Below are 16,955 nucleotides of genomic sequence, written 5' to 3' on the forward strand. Positions count from 1 at the left end.
CTGACTTTTTTTTTTCATAGAAATGAATAAAATCATTTAAAATGGTATGTAATGTGCTTTCTGGGGACAGAAACTCACAGAAGGAACTTGGCCTTGGGAGCTAAACAAAGCAGATTTGAATCTTTCCATTATCTACTGGTGCTCTGACCTTGGATAAGTTAGATAACCTCTCTGAGCCTCTCTTTCTTTATCCAAAAGTGGGTCTGATAACATCTATCTTGAAAGGGGGACCATGACGATCAGATGCAAGTGTATGTAAAGCCCGTACAGTAGTTCCTGGCAGATAGTAGGTGCTCAGTAAGTGCTAGTTTCCTCCGTGCCCCACCCCACTTCCTTGTAGAGGTAAAAACCTGAGGTAGGATGTCAAACCGATATTTCTGGGATGTTTACCCTACGATATACAATGACAACTCTTCTGATGAGAGGCACTTACTTTAATTAAAGTAGAAAGGGAGCCTGTCCAACCCTTTGTATTATCCTGGGCATTTACAAGTCTGGACCTTAGAAATGGGGTCCTCTTGCTGCTTGCTGTCCAAATGGTTCAGGGTTGACATTTTTTTTCCCTGTCGAAAAACGTCAGTTGAGGCTATGTAATAACGGCGGGATATGTGCTTCATAAGGAGCCATATATTTTGGCAAGGAGTTCTGTGCTTGGGGCTTCCAGACAAAGGATTGTCAAGAGGCCCTGTGAAGAAGGTTGGAGAGGGACTTCCCTGGAGTCCAATGGTTAGGACACTGCACTTCCACTGCAGGGGGCATGGGTTCGATCCCTGGTCAGGGAACTGAGAACCTGGATGCCACGCGGCACAGCCAAAAAAAAAAAAAAAAAAAAAAGAGAAGGGTAGAGAGAGGTTTATGGAATTGGTTGGCGGGGAAGGGGGGTGTCACATGCTCTGCTTTTGTCCTGGCTCGTGAGGGGAGCTCCACAGCATGTTATGATAAGGCTCTGCCAGGTTGGCCTGTAGTGACTTCCCCCGGGCAGCCTGCTGGGCCTTCCTTAGGTGCACAGGTGGCTGGGCTTCCAGTCTTCGTGGAAGGGAGCTCAAGGAGATTGTTATGGTACCCATGGTACTGGGGGTGTGAGTGGGGGTGGGCAGTGTGGATGGGGTGGTATTCTATTAGCCCATTCCTTGAGAAGCTGAGGATGCAGGTGGTGGTGACAGTAATTCTTATTACCATCTATTAAGTGCCTGCTGTGTGTTGGACATTGTGCTAGGTACCTTGACATGTTATCTCTAATCTCTTTTCCCCAGTTTTATTGAGATATAATAGACAGCACTGTTTAAGATGTATGGCATAACCATTTGAGTTACATATATTGTGAAATGATTACCACAATAAGTTTAGCTAACATCCATCATCTCATACAGACACAAAAAAGAAAAAGAAAAAAAATATTTTGGAATTAACTCTCTTAATGACATTCACATATACCAACCACAGAGCAGTATTAACTCTAGTCATCACACTGTACATTATATCCCTGGTACTTACTTCCCTTCTAACTGGAATTTTGTACCTTCTGAACCACCTTCCTCCAATACCTCCTCCCGCCACCATCTCTCATCTTAGTAATGCAGCTGACCCCAGCTGTCCACATTCCCATTTTATGGCTGAGACTCTTGACTGAGACTCTTGGAGATGAAATGATTCCTCCAAGGCCCCATAGTTAGTGAGTGTGTGTCCAGGCCTTGGGGTAAATTGATTGGTGCAACAAAGATTTCCCAGTGGCCTCCTCTTTCCTGAGCAGGTGACTCTTCTGTGGAATACTGTGGGGAGCTGCTCATTCTTAAATCTGTCATTTGACTCTTAAACATGTAAGGACAGTGCTGGTTGATGCAGTTTCTTCTCATCTGTCCACATCTATTCCCCTAAAGCTATTTGAAGAAAAGTCGTAGACAATAAAACCATTCCAGTAATTACCACTTCGTGATTCTTCTGGAATGGCCTCTGGTGGTATGTCGCTTATTGGTAAGAAGCTAACCCTCTCTGCTGTGCAGGAGACCAGAGGGAGACTGCGCGGAGTCCCAGATAGTGTCATGCGGCAGGAGTCACAGCAGGAAGGGCCGGCCCGCAAGGCAGCAGCACGAGGCCATCCCATTTTCCTCGTCCCAGGTGCTTCAGGCGGTCTGCCCTGGGACCTACTCAGTGTTCAGGTTTGGTCGTCAGTTTGACAGTGTGTCAAGCTTTTCTTCAGCATTTCTGGTTTGAGATTTGGGTCAAGGCCTACCGCTGCAGACTGGTATACCTGGGGCTCCTGCAACCTGTGGTCATGGACAGATACTGAGCCTTCTAATGTCAGAAGCTAGGAAAGCAAAAATAAATAAGTAAATAAAAGGGGGGGAAAGAAAAGGGAAAAAAATTCCGAGAACGAAAGGGCAGAAGCAGCAGCACCTTTATACTTCCTGTAGCCTTGGCCAGGAAGGGTGTCCCAAGGGAAAAAAGGCCGGGGAGCAGAGCCCGTTTTTAAAGCAAACAAAGTTCAGTTTGGTGGTTTTAAAAAAAAAAAGAAAGTGAACTCTGAGCGGTTCCAGCCCGACGTGGAGGTGAGTCAAGCCTGGTTCAGCCAGTTGCACTCTGCGCCGGCCACCTGCTCGGTGACGCAGAAGACGCAGGCATCCAGAAGGGGGGCTCCGTGTGGGTGAGAGGTTGTAGGATGCTTGGCTGGAAGGTGACACTGCACGGTTCCCTCTGAGCCTCTCAGCCCTGGTGCAGCCGCAGCTTCCAGAGCCAAGGTCATTACTATGGCACACCTTTCAGATTGCAACGTAATTGCTGTGGCTCCTTTGAGTGTGTCCCCCAATTATGTTGAGGCCCTACTATGTCCTACTGTGTGCCGGGCTCTGTGGGGATAGAATGACAAGCAGAGAAGTCTCAAGTCCTGTTGAGTTGTGGGGGATGGGGGGCGGGGAATGGGACTGGCATTTGTCAAATACTTGCAAAAAAACGAAGGGGCAACTTCCAATCTGAGGTGAAGGTAATCTGAAGTAAAAGCGTGGTGTGTCTCAGAGGGACTCGGGGAACCCCGAGGAGGCCAGTGTGCTAGAGATGGGGCTGCAGAAGTAGGCCAGGCCAGGCGGGGCTGGAGGCAGCCTACGTGCCATGTTAAGGATTTTTCTGGGTCTTCCAACCGTGCACCTTCCTGAGGCTGGTCTTGAAGGCAGTGGGTGCCGCCTTGATTTGCTGGCAAGTTCACCGCTTTGGCCCTAGTCAGCCCCGGCCAGGTGTGCCGGCTAGGTTGCTCTGTGCCCACTTTGGGAATCCTCCTGACCTCTCTGCTGTCCGGTGAGAGGTACCTACCCTTAAAGGTATGGCGAGTAAGGAGGTCACGGGCAGCCCTCAGCCGGCACTTGAGTGGGGCATCTCCTCGCTCCTTGACGGTCTGGAGCTGCAGTTCCTTACCAGACCCACGTGGATGCAGGGAGACGGCCCCGGGGAGCCAGGGAGACCTAGTGAACACGATTCTGGTCCCCTCTCAGGGGCCTCACCTGGGGACTCAGAGATTCAAACAAGGCTTCCTCCTCTTTCCATGGAGAGGGGTGCACAATCTCAGCTTAAGAAAGGACCTGGTATGCCCTGTCCACGTCTTGGGAAGCCAAGATGCTGGGGAGCCGTGCACAGCCTTTCCAAGAGCAAATGCTCCCGAGGGTTTTGAAAGGGGCTCTATTAGGAGGTAGAGGCTCTTCAAAGTTTGTTTCCTTGAAGTCTTTACCTCTCTGCAAATAGGCGGCTTAGGGTTGGGGAGAAAGGTTAACCACGGTGGCGCCTATCTTAATTTGGAATTTCCTGAATGAATGTGGTTTCAATCCTCAGGCACAGGATTCCCCTAGGGAGACTTTTTCTTTTCTCTGCATATCACGGGAGAAAAGTGATCCCTGTGGCTTGTCCTGCCGGGCCAGGCCCGGCTGGGAATGGGCCCTGCCCAGCACAGAGGCTCCCCACCCCCTCTGACTTCAGGGAGACCTCTCCCAGGGGCCATTCTGATCGAGCTGCCCGCTGAAGACCCCTCGGGCTAGGAATCTGTGCCTTCGCCTGCCTGAGCCGGATTTCAGAGCTGGCCGGGCCTGAACTTGCTGAGGCCCGGGCTGCCAGATCAAACCCATTCAAATGAGGAGGCCCATCTGTTTCCCAGTATCCAGCTGCTGTCCCTTCATTTGCAAATGGCTGGGATGCTGCTGGAGGGGGGACCAGTCTGGGGACACATCTGCAGGCTCCGAACGGGTGTTGGAACTGGGGTCCTGCTGAGAGAAGAATGGCCTAGCCCTTTAAGCAAACTTGCTGAACAGTACCCCCAAAAGGTCCTGAGTTGCAGAACCCGAGGCAGCCTTGCCCTCAAGGAGTAACTTTTCACCTCCCTCTCTCCTCGTCAAGCTTCCCGTTTGTTTCCCCTCTAATTTGCCGCTGGGGCCGCTTTGAAAGTATTCATGTATTCAGAACGTACTCGCTGAGGGAGGGGCTTGGGGAAATGTCCAGTAGGATTTGGACATTGATCTAGGATTTGGACATTGATCTGACCTTTATGGGACTTAGAGGGCAAATGTATCCACTGGAGCTGGCACCATTTATGTCAGTAATGGGGCCATGTGAGCCACAGGTAACACTAAGGTGGAAAGGCAACCGCCCCTGAAAACTTGCTTCCGAATGTAGTCAGACTGCTGGCTTTGGAGCATGCTCTCTGGAACGCAGGCCAACTACCCCGCTCACTGGAGCCCAGGTCCTCAAGCTAGTGGCCTCTGGGTCTGGCGTTCAGGGGTTTTCATGGCCTGCTGTTGGGTTGCAGTGAGCCATCCCTGAGCCCAGCTGGGATCCTCTTTTCTAGGGAGTTCTTTGGGGGGTTACCGTGCCCCCCATACAAATATCAGTTATCTCAAATTTGTTGGATGGATGAATAGTAAATGGTATTTTAATAAGCCACAGGCTTCTTCCCTTACAAAAGTAATCAAACAGGTGTTGTACATAGTCGTTGATGACGACGACTCTCACAAGATCCTTGGATGTTTAGTTCCATTTGGGAACATTCCAGAAATCCCCACTTTGGTAACTTACATAGAAAGAAAACCCCTTTTTAAAATCAGACAAATTCAAATTGAGGTTCCCATGTGATTGGAAAAACGTAATCTGCTGATCAGTTAATATATCACTCAGCCATAAAAAGGAACAAAATTGGGTCATTTGTAGAGACATGGACGGATCTAGAGACCGTCATACAGAGTGAAGTAAGAAAGAGAAAAACAAATATCGTATATTAACGCATATATGTGGAACCTAGAAAAATGGTACAGATGAACCGGTTTGCAGGGCAGAAATAGAGACACAGATGTAGAGCACAAACGTATGGACGCCAAGGGGGGAAAGCGGCGGGGGGTAGGGGTGGGGTGTGATGAATTGGGAGATTGGGATTGATATATATACACTAATATGCATAAAATAGATAACTAATAAGAACCTGCTGTATAAAAAATAAATAAAATAAAATTCAAAAATTCAAAAAAAATACTTTATTGCTAAAAAATGCTGTCATCTGAGCTTTCAGCAAGTTGTAGTAGTAACATCAAAGATCACAGATCAACTGGGAGATTGGGATTGACATTTATACGCTGATGTGTATAAAATGGATGACTAATAAGGACCTGCTGTATAAAAAAATAAATAAAATAAAATTCAAAAAAAGAAAAAAGTATCAAGCTACAGTCCACAGGCAGGAGCCTGGCCTGCTCTGGCCAGTGCTGAGGGGTAGGCAGGCAGGGCACCGCTGCCGGGGTGGAGGCTTCTCTTAGGTGTGCCCCCCACTTTACAAAAGCCTTCCCAGGCAGTCTCTGTTTTGTCCCCGTGGTTTCCTTGACCTGCCTGGAGGTAGCCTCTTCCGTAGACCAGGACTCTGAGGCTCAGGGAGGAGAAGGGGCCGCCCAAGTTGACAGGGGTCATCACTGCCACAGCAGGTCTCAAGCTTGTCCTTAGACACTGGAGCTGAACTTCTCACAGGTCGGCCCTTGGACCAGTAGTATCAGCGTTCCCCGGGGACTTGTGGGAAATGCAGAATCTCAGACCCCACCTCAGGCCTCCTGACCTAGAAACTTTGGAAGGGGGGCCCTGGAAGCCGTGTCTGGGTGATCTTTATGCAAAGTAAAGACTGAGAAGCAGAGCCCCCCCTCCTCCGCCCTCCCCCCCGCCCCCAGCTCTCAGTTCGAGTGGGTGGGTGGAGGCAGACTGTATTCTGCTGGGAATATACTAGATGGATAAACAAAGACCTGATGAATTGGAGATGGGAGCCATGCAGTCTGTCTTAATGGGAATCAGAGGAGTTTTCACAGAGGAGATGATATTTGAGCCGGGCTTTGAAGGCTGAATAGGAGTTTGCCGTGCAGAGTATCGGGACAGGGGATGCAGGTAGAGGGAACAGTGCCCATGTGAGCAGACAAGCCTCGGGTGTGAGAGAGAGGGTAGAGCGGGATCCGGGGCCAGGAGCAACCAAGGCCTTAGTGTGGGTGATGTTCTTTGGGTTTTACCCTGTCGAAGTGTGGAGTGGTCTGTGCCTTTTTTTTTTTTTTTTTTTTTTTTTTTTTTTTTTTTTTTTTTTTTTTTTTTTTTTTTTTTAAAGTAGTGCTAAGATTTGCTTTTCAGAAGATTGCTCTAGTGGCTCATGAAGGACACAGGGGGCGGCCCACGGGTGATGGGTTGGGGGGTGTTGCAGAGCTCTTTCGGAGAGTTGGTAGAGGCCTGGAGTAGTGGGCCAATGGGACCGAAAGCCGCCCTTGCTTTATCTCCAGAGCTGTTGCAGGGACAGACTGAATAGCGGAGGAGATGTGGGGACTGACGAGATGGGAGGTGAGAGGGAGCAGAGGTGCTTTAGGGTGGGTTTGGAGCTTGAGTTGGTGTCACATGGTGACTCCATTCAGCAAGAGGCCAGAGGAAGAGGTTGAAGGTCATCTGCCTGTTTTAGATAGGACCTCTGTAGACACCCAGGTAATGTGTTCCCTCGGGCAGGTGGAAATGTGAACCTGCAGGCAGGGACTTGAGTGGCATTGCCATGTAGGGGTGGGAAAAGCTGCAGAGATGGAGATCAGAATACAGGGAAAAGGACCAGAGGAGCTGGGGGTGGAATTCAGAGCATATCCACAGGTATGCGGGGCGGGGAGGGGATTCCCAGAAGGGCAGGAAGGTCTCCATGCACGTTCCTGTTCTTGAGAACACATGTGCACACGCGTGTGCGCACACACACACACGCCAGCAGAAAACAGCATGCCGCTGTAGGTAAATAGGCAGTAAACTGTGTGTTAGGGGCTCTCCCTTTCCTATCATTGCCAGCCTTCCACGCTGAGAAGACCTGGTCAGGGGCGTTTCCTCCTTTCACGGTTAGCCAACTGCAGCCCCGGAATAAGGCTTTCAACCACAAGTTCTTCCCACGGCTGGTGCTTTTGAGTGCTCGCTAAGTGCTGGGCATTGTGCTTGGTGCTTTCCGTGCACTGTCAGTTATGGTTGTTCCTGGTTTGCAGGGGAAGAACGACGAAGTGATTAGAAAGCTGAGGGCCCTGTCCTGGGTCACACAATTTCTGAGTGGCAGAGTTGAGACCCAGGCCTGTTCTAAGTCTGGTCTTTTAACATCCCCAGCCTGTCCTTGCCTTTTCTGAAGAGTCACCAGGGAGGGAACAGAAGTGAGGCTTAACGCTAAGGTACCACAGGGCACAGCTCCAGGAATTGAAGGAGCATCGGATGAGGAAGGTGGCCTCCCACTCTGTACAGTGAAGAGGGCTGCCTGGGGTCAAGGGCTGCCACGAGGACTTGGGGACAAAACTGTTTTCGGGGGGCAGAGGATTCGTTTTTCAGGACCGGAGATGATGATGTTTGTTCACTTTACAGGCGATGCCTCTGCAAGCCCACTCTTGACCTTAAAGAGGGTGCTGATAGAGCTCAGGCAGATCCCGTTCATTCCTTTACCTCCTCGTGACGCCCCCGTCCCCATTCCCCCGTTTTTCCCTTCCTGGTTGTGGTGATACAGGGAGTACAAAACCTTCTGCTGAGAAAAAGAGACAGATTTTCCAGTGGTCTCAGTCAGCCGGCAGGGCCAGCTTTTTGATGATGTGGTTTTTCCTAGAACAGCATGCCCTAGGAAGCCTAGACTTCAAGAAGGGCCAGCCTCCTCCGCCGTGTCTAGCAAGCGTGTTTCCAGGAGGCAGGCTCAGGGCCTGGATGACCAGGTGGCTGAACACATAGGCTCACTGTACATCCGACCTGGGGCAGGGGAGCTACTTTGACACAACTCTTAGTGCCAGTTTCTGCTTCCTGGGCACTAGATAACCCTGATGGCTTGTCTCTCTGGGAAATGGTTTTTGAACAAAGGGCTCAGTTTTGAAGTTCTGGCTCAAGCAAAGCTACCAATGTCTGGGGATTTTATGCAGGTGCTTCTGTTCCACACCCTCCTCCTGGTGGTCCCGTGGGAATTTTGCTCTCCCGAACGTGAGTTCGATGCACGCGTTGTGACCAGGAGAAAACCTCTTTTGTGTACCTCTTGCTTCCTTTTGGAGGACACTATCATTAATAGCCTAAAACCTTGGATCAAAAGAAGATGGGATGCTGACAAAATACGGGGTGAATATTTCCGTGTTTTGGGTCCGAATATTGGGCGATAATGGTGACTCACTTTTAAATGGCTGCTTTTGTAGGCACTTTACTATTTCCACATTTTTATTTTCTCTTAGGTAACAGCATCATTTCTTTTCAAACTTGGAGAGCTGTTCACCGTGTTTCTCAAAGACAGACCTAAATTATATGAGGGGTGTGCCTAAATATATAATTTTTAATGGTTACCATATTGGAAGCATTAGCCATTATCCCATCTGATCACCAGGAATGCGAGCCAGGCTAGAGTTTCTGGAACAGTCAAGCTACTGTGGCAGAGACAGCTATTAGTGGTTGTTCTGGCCCCCGTGATACCGCCAAGGAGAGTTTTAAGTCCTGACGTGAGTCTGCAAGACACCCCGACAAAGGGTTGGAAGAGGAAACTGCAGCCTGTTTACTTATCTGTGTTCCAGTGCTTTGAATTCTTTGAGGCCCCCATTTTTATGTTGGCAGTATTTCTCGAGGTAGAGAACTTTCATCTTTATACTGTGCAGAGTATGTGTCTCTCCCTTCCCCCCTTAAGGAGCAAGTAGTACCCAGGCCTTATAAGGCCTCTGTTTGAGGCCCGGATTTTGTCTTCTGCAAGCCCGTTCTCGTAAAGGAGAAGCTTCGAGCCTGTCTGAGCTGAAAACAGCCAGCTCTCCTGCTGCCATCTGGGTGTCTGTGGAACCCCCTGCTAGGACACGCGAGGGTGGTCATTTCTGACTTGATTGCAGGGACACCAGGACCTTTAAATCTTCCTATGGCTAAGTTTTGATGCCACCTAGATGGAAACTGTGCCATAGAAAAGTGTGGGCTTCGCTCTTCCCAAGCCCCTGTGCTCTAAGACATCATGGATTACGGAAAAGTAATGTGATATAGATGTCTGTCTGTCCAGACTCCCTCCGTTCCGGCCGGTAGAAAGTAGTTTGGCAGTGCTGTGTATGTGAGGGATTCTGTATTCTGTTCCTATGGACAGGAACTGGGGGATCGGCCAGTTGAAACTTCTTACCGGGACTGGAGTGTGGCCTCTGCGGGCCATCGTAAAGACCAGGAGGGCGAGTCTGAAACAGACACTTACCTGCTCTGTGCCCTGTGACATTGCGGTGACATGTGCAGCTGACATGTGCAGTCCTGTGTATTTCTTCTGTCAAGACAGTGGCAGCCCCACAGCAGTGACATTTATTCCTCTCGTGCAAGGTGGCAGAATGTCGGGAGGGCGCCAGGAAACCAAGGCTGCTTTACTACTCTTGCCTCACATGCTGGTGTCGTAGTTCCCGGGGAGGCCTACCACCCATACCCACTAGCAGGACACCCCTTTCCCTCTCTCTTCCTTGAGGAATCTGTTTAGGGATTTCTTTCTCCATTTCTTCCCCTTCCTGGAGGAATGTCTTTAGGGCTTGGATGCCCCTGACTTTCTCAGATGGAGAGACCTCAGGGGGGATGCATTCCAGGGGTGACCCCTGGAGTGGTGACCCCCCTGCATCCTTGAAGCTGGGGTTCCCATTTCTTAGCTCTGATCATCTTGACCTTTGAAAAGGCACTGGTCCCTAGGAAACCCCAGAAAAGGCTGAATTTGTGTAGTTAGTTGTCCCCTTGGCATATGCGGCTCTTTTCTTCCTTAACAGTTTAAATCTGTCATCCATTCTCCACAAAATGATTGGACAGGGCAAGACGCGGGTTTCCCATCTGTTCTCTGTTTGCGTTTGGGCGCCATTTCAAAAACCACACGGGAAAAGTTTATAGGCAAACATTATAAAAAGTGACAGTCTGAAGTGCTGCTATGGCTGGTACGGCAGCATCAAGTGTTACCTGAAATAGCTCCCTGTTCCAAATTCTCTCCTGTTCCAATTCTCTCCAATTGTCTCAAGACGGCCTCCCGATGACACTAGGGAAGAATTCAGCTGGTCGTGTACAGCGAAGTGCCAGAAACCACAGCCTTTTCTGACTTTTACAAGACTTGCCCCTCCCTGGGCTCTGCTCACCCCCAGCAAGGATTGGTTTCGCTGTGTTGATTTCCTGTGAAGTAAAGCTGGTGACATCAGTGTGATGTCACACCTCTGCCCTGATCCACTGCGGGACTTGGGGTGTCAGGCAGCCCTCGCCTCAATCTCCTCTCCCCAGTTGGAGGCCCCTCAGTTCTACATTCCAGTAGCTCCCAAGGCATCCCGGCTTCAGAGTTTCTTAGCGGTGGGAAGGAGATGCAGCTCTGGACAAGAATCACACACCAGCCGTGTGCAGTGGCGGCTGTTAGTCACACCATTCACTTTTTGGTGAGCTGCAGAGATGCCCATCTCTCATTTTTTAATATCAGATTAGCCCATTTATTGGAAAGCAGCTGTGTGATAAGACGCCACTGGTGCTTCTCAAGTGTTTGAAACTTGTGGGGAGAAAGCTCAGATTGATGGCAACCAAAGATCTGCACAGCCGAGCTGCCCCCGCCAGGCGTGTGGCCTCAGCAAGTAGAAACACGTGCCTTTTCGTCCTCCCAGAAAGTAAACTCAGCGCCTTCTTTGTTTAACACTTTTAGGTACAGAGACAAAGAATGTCCAGCACTGGTGTGTGCGCTCCAGCCTTCTTGCTTCTTTGTGGATTGTAATTTATATTATGAAAGATATGGGGAAACATTTTCTGTCCGCGGAAGCCTCTGGAAGAGCAGTTGGTGCATAGCAAAGTGGCTTCTGGAGCCTTCTCCTCATTGTGTTTTGGTGAGAACAGATGAGGGAAGTGTTGGGCTGTGTGTGTGCTCTGCATGGATTTCTCCACTCCTGTCTGTAAGAAAGAGTAAAAAGTATGCTACAGTACCAGAAAAAATAAATGCAGGAAATATTAATATTGCTATAAAAGGTATCGTTTAAATCTCTCAGGGAATACTTTGACCCACATCAACCATCATATTTTTTTTTTTTTTTTTTTGCGATATGTGGGCCTCTCACTGTCATGGCCTCTCCCGTTGCCGGACGCGCAAGCTCAGCGGCCACGGCGCCCGGGCCCAGCTGCTCCGCGGCATGTGGGATCCCCCCAGACCAGGGCACGAACCCGTATCCCCTGCATCGGCAGGCGGACTCCCAACCACTGCGCCACCAGGGAGGCCCCAACCATCATATTTTATAGAGCAGGCCGTGTAGCTTGGTAGACTCAAGGGGAGGCACTGACCTGAGACACTGGGAGGTGATCACATCACAGTTAGAGGGGTGGGTAGGGTACCGCAGATGCAGCATCACCGATGTCAGAGGGAACCGGCCCGTTGTCTCCACGGAGCAAAGTGAGGTCGGTACCACTGTGGAGGTGTCCACTGAGCACTCGGGAGCACGTGGCAGGGAGTCACCTGGAGGATAGCGGCACAGAAGAGAAACCAAGCCCCAGTGGCCGCGTGGGAGGGGCAGGGACAGAGCTGCCTCCACTGAGCCAGTGGTTTGGGTCTCGGGCTAAGTGTCCGTGCCCTGGGATGTCTTTGATGCAGGAACCTACGAGCTGGGCCACGGGAGCTGCTGGGTGGCCTGGGATGGGCGTGTCGTTCTGCCCCTCACCCCCACCATGTGCCCCACTGGTCTTCCCCGGCTTTTTATCCCCAACCTCTTGTCCCTTCTTCCCCCCTTTCTATTCACTCTCCCATCCTCCCTAAGTTGCGCTTGAAGTCCTAGATTATGCAGGAGTATTGCTGGGTTCTGCCGGGGTTCCCCAAAGCCGCCACAGACCCCCCAGATGAGCCTGTTGTGAAATAATCAGCTGGGGAGGCGGGAGCACACACTTTTAGAATCTCCCACTGGTAGTAGTTACTGGTTTCAGACCTTGAAGGTGGATGGCTTAATGTTATGAATGAACATTGTTATCTTACTGATGTATTTTGGGGAATTATTTTACTACCCTTGAAGCTTATCATCTAATTGGAAAACTGGGTGACAGTTTTTTTTTTTTTTTTTGTGCGGTACACGGGCCTCTCACTGTTGTGGCCTCTCCCGTTGCGGAGCACAGGCTCCGGACGCGCAGGCTCAGCGGCCATGGCTCACAGGCCCAGCCGCTCCGCGGCATGTGGGATCTTCCTGGACCGGGGCACAAACCCATGTCCCCTGCATCGGCAGGCGGACTCTCAACCACAGTGCCACCAGGGAAGCCCTGGGTGACAGTTTTGACCTGGTTTTCCTGGAAATTAAAACCACTCTTAGTATCCCAAGTCACCTTACCAGTCCTTTTGACCTGGGAGCCCATCATTAGTAGCATCACTCTGTATCCATGGCGATACAAATCCAAGGAGTCTCTCTGATGATCCTCCAAAAAGAGTGGCACTCGAGATCGTGGCAGTGTCTTCAGCCTTGAAGAACGACGGAGATAGTGACCGTCATGGGCCCAACCAGGTATAGTTGGAAGGTCAGGTTCATATTGAATGGCTTGTTGGATTCTCAAGATAATATCCTGTTTGGGGGGCATTCTTGCTTCTCAGGAGATGAGGAAGCTGAGGCCGAGAGCTTAGGTAGGAGCAGAGTGGGCTTGAACCTCAGGGCTTCATCCTTTTCCCAGGCAGGCTGCACGCACTTAACCAGCATCTCCTGTGTGTCCAGCCTGAACAGGACGTGGTCCTTCCCGCCCCGTGTTACCTCCTTCTGCAGCAGCAGGTGGTGGTGTCTTTTTGGTGATGTTGGTCCAGCATCTCAGATACTCCTGGTTTCAGCATGACTTTGTGGTTTACCCATTTCAGATGAAGGAAAGGCTTCTCAGTCAAAATGCTTTCCTTTAAAAATGGAGAAATCATAATTCCACCTTTGTCCGGAGAGAAATTTTTCTGCATCGTAATTGCAAGTGTCTTGCTTTTTTTTCTTTTTAAACAAACAAACAAACAAGACAAAACAGAAACAAAACAGTATTAGAGCTTTCCAGTGCCTCCATGAAATAGGGACATGTCTTCCCCTTATCCGAGGGCCAGGACAGAACAGGTTGGCCCTACGGGTCCTGGGCTCTCCTTTAAGGGAGGTAAGTGTTGCTGCTTCTGACCAGTTGGCTTCTTGCTCAGTCATCTCTTGATGACCAGTTCTGGCTCAGAGGAAAGCAAATTCCACAACATTCTTGGTAACTTGCTGATCATACAATGTGGTTGTAATAAATATCGATTATTTTATGACCCAGGCTAAGCCACTGGCAATTCATTCTAACATTGTGGGTGCTGTTTCTATAATCAGTTGTTGGAGACCCAGGACCCAAATGACATCTGGTCCTGGCCTTGACCAGCTGTGAAAGGGGTGGGCCAGGTGGCCTTTGGGGGCCCGTCATTTCGGATATTGACTGGCCCTGACTCTAGGAGGTGGGAAGTGGGAGATGCTCTGAGATTACGGGCCAAACTGATTTCTTTGTTCTCCATTTCCCCTCTTACCCGCATTTCTGCTCAGGATCCAGAGTTCAAAACATTTTTATTAGTCCCTGAATTCAGCAGCATTATGACTTAGCCTTGGGAGGCCTCTTCTGAGGACCTTCCAGCTAAGTTCCCAGCAACATCTTTTAAGCATTGCTTTGCCCTTCACTTCTCTCTAGAGAAGACTTCTCTGACCATCCTATACAACAGGAGTTGGTGAACTTGCTCTAAAGGGAGAGACTGTAAATATTTTAGGTTCTGCAGGCCATTCGGTCTCTGTTTCAACTACTCAGCTCTGCCACTGTCACATCACAGCAGCCCCAGACAATATGTAAGCATGGCTGTGCGCCTATAAAACTTTGTTTACAAAAACCCATGGCTGGGTTTGGCCCGGGAGCTGTGGTTTGCCAACTCCTGCTTTGGAGCCCAGAGCCTCCATCTCTGGGTGTGCCACTAACCTGCTGAATTCTTCTCCTTGACACTTAGGACCACCCTACATACTTTCTAGTTTTGTAGATGTTGTATTTATTGTCTGTCGCCCCACTGTAATTAATATCCCATAAGTGCAAGGACTGTTTTTGTTTCCTGTTGCTTCTTGAGCATCCAGAATAAAAAGCAGCGTGGCCCGTAGTAGGTGTTCAATAAATAATTGTTGAATGAGAAAAACAAACTTTTGAAATGTAACCTGCTTGTCAGTTGGGGCTTTCTGCCCTTGTTTTGGGGTGTGTTTTTCCATGTTAAACATGACTTCTGTTTTCTCCTCTTTGTTGTAGTAACCTCCTTATGCTCCCATCCTGTTCAACGTCTGGGCCCTTCTTGGCGTGGATGCCTCGGTGAGGCTAGGGGTGCCCCTTTGCGGGGCCCTGGCCCTCCATGTTGGCTGGCGGTCGTGGTGGGGAGAAGGATTTTTCTAGAACCAGATGTGTGTGGCTCTTGCTGGTCCTTGGATACAGGGACTGAAATGTGAAGAAACTTTCTTTCAACCTTATGTGGGAGATTGGTCCAGGCCACATTCAAAAGGACAAAACAATTGCCTTGTGATGCTGCCCAGCTTTGGAACCATCCCAGAGCTGGGCAGCTTTGTGTTTTGCTGGGCCTGGGACTCTGGGTACCATTCATAGTTCTCACTGTGAAGGATGAAAGCTGATTCATAGACCCTCGTGGGTCCCGGCTGGCAGCTCCGGCTGTTCTTAAAGACGCACGGCTCCTTGTCACTCCTTTCGCGGAGGCTGGATCCTGCCAGGTCCCATCTTGCCCTGTTCGAAATGACCACCTTCCACGTGTCTGCCTGGGGCAGGGGAGGGGCTCACAAAGAGCCACAAGACCTCAGCCCTCGCTTCAGGATCTTGGCATCTCCTCTGGGGACAGGACAAGTCCATCAGGAATGTTGTCCGTCCCCAGGAGCTGGGGAAGAGGGGAGACCCGCTTCTTTCTGGGACAGGGTGGCTGGTGGCACACCCTCATCCGGGAGGGCACGAGTGATTTGGGCCTTGAAGGACGGGTTGGTGTTAGTGTGGAGGCAAGGGAGGATGGAACAGCCCTAAAGGAGACAAAGGCTGAGGCCTGAGGAGGCTGAAACCCAGGGTGTATGGCGGGGGCTTGTGGGCAGGGAGCGGTCCAGCTTTCCGAATGGAGCAACAGTCCTGCAGCCTTCAGGAGCTTCATTTCAGGATCCATTTAATTGTAATGGGGACCAGGGACCGCCTCTGGGCTCCCTGGGGGCATTTCTCTCTTTTCTGTTTTGACGTTAACGCCTCCAAGGCTATTATCATTTTAAGAGAAAGCAGTGTATCCCAGCTCACCCAGCACAGAATTAAGTCTCCAGACCAGCAATGTTCTGATCTGAGCCTGAGAGTTTGAGGCATTTCTTTTTAAGAAGCTCAGATTTATGACAACAGGCAGAGTCAGCACAAATAAATAGGGGTGTGTGCGTGCGTGCGTGCGTGCGTGCGTGTGTACACAGCCATGCAGTCACGTGGAATTAAACCATTTGTAAAACACACGTTCTCACAGACTAAAAACGCCACGATGATAGACTTTCCCGGGGGTTACAGTGTAAGCAGGCTTTGGATTGATAATCGACTTTAGAGTTTTCTTGTATAGTGTCTTTCCAATTGGGTTTGGGGTTTGTGTTTAACGCTCTACAGTTTGTGGAAACTCAGTGGGGCAGCTCTTGCCGGGTACCTTCCTCTGGTTGGTTTTGGATTCTCCTCTTCTCCTTGGTGAGGGCGGCTTCTGGGGGTGCGAGGAGAAGCGGACACCCCTGGGGCCATTTGCAAAGCATGAACTGCCCCTCCTGGGAGTCAAGGGGCCTCCACTGACCTTTGTTGGACGTTCTCTCCTTTCCCTCTTTCCCATCTGTCTCCGTCTTCTCTCTCCCACCTTTCTGCAGAGCCATCAACCAAATACCAAATTTCCCAACCAGAAGTTTACGTGGCTGCGCCCCGGGAATCGCTAGAGTTGCGCTGCCTGTTGCGAGATGCCGCCACGATCAGTTGGACTAAGGATGGGGTACACTTGGGGCCCAACAATAGGACAGTGCTAATTGGGGAGTACTTGCAGATAAAAGGTGCCACGCCTAGAGACTCCGGCCTCTATGCTTGTACGGCTGCTAGAAAGGTAGACAGTGAGACTGTCTACTTCATGGTCAATGTCACAGGTGAGTTGGCCTCCCAGCTGTCTGCTCTCTCTCTTCTCTGTAGCCGTTTTTCTGGGTAAAGTGTTATTGGACAAGTGAAATCATAGTGGGATCTGCTAATTGGATGCCAGGCACAGAACTTCACAGTTTGTGATTGATCTGTTTTTGAAGTTCTTTTCCGGGACCTGGTATATCAGAGAGGCTGGTCGTTAAAAATGACAGGATTCTCATGTGCACAGTTAACATTTTTCTTTTAAGACAGCACACTTTCCTATAAGTAAAAGCACATCTTTTTTTTTTTTTTTTTTTACCCCCATACCACCGGCATCCTTGGCATTTAGAACACAGAACTGAAATTTGGATGCTGACGATTTCTGC

At 50.0% G+C, this 16,955-nt stretch overlaps 1 protein-coding gene across 3 annotated transcripts in view; it reads left to right on the forward strand.

The window, feature by feature from the left end:
• The window catches only part of FGFR2 (fibroblast growth factor receptor 2), a 105,623-nt gene that overhangs the window by 11,732 nt on the left and 76,936 nt on the right, over positions 1-16,955 (forward strand). For 2 of the 3 annotated variants that reach the window (XM_007469561.1, XM_007469560.1), the window contains exon 3: positions 16,332-16,598. The exons of the other annotated variant lie outside the window; for it this stretch is intronic. In XM_007469561.1, coding sequence (XP_007469623.1) covers positions 16,332-16,598 — 267 coding nt within the window. The remainder of the gene's footprint in view (positions 1-16,331; positions 16,599-16,955) is intronic. 3 annotated transcript variants of the gene reach the window in all.

Source organism: Lipotes vexillifer, unplaced genomic scaffold, assembly GCF_000442215.2.
Source record: "Lipotes vexillifer unplaced genomic scaffold, Lipotes_vexillifer_v1.1 scaffold240, whole genome shotgun sequence".
Lineage (NCBI taxonomy): Eukaryota > Metazoa > Chordata > Mammalia > Artiodactyla > Lipotidae > Lipotes > Lipotes vexillifer.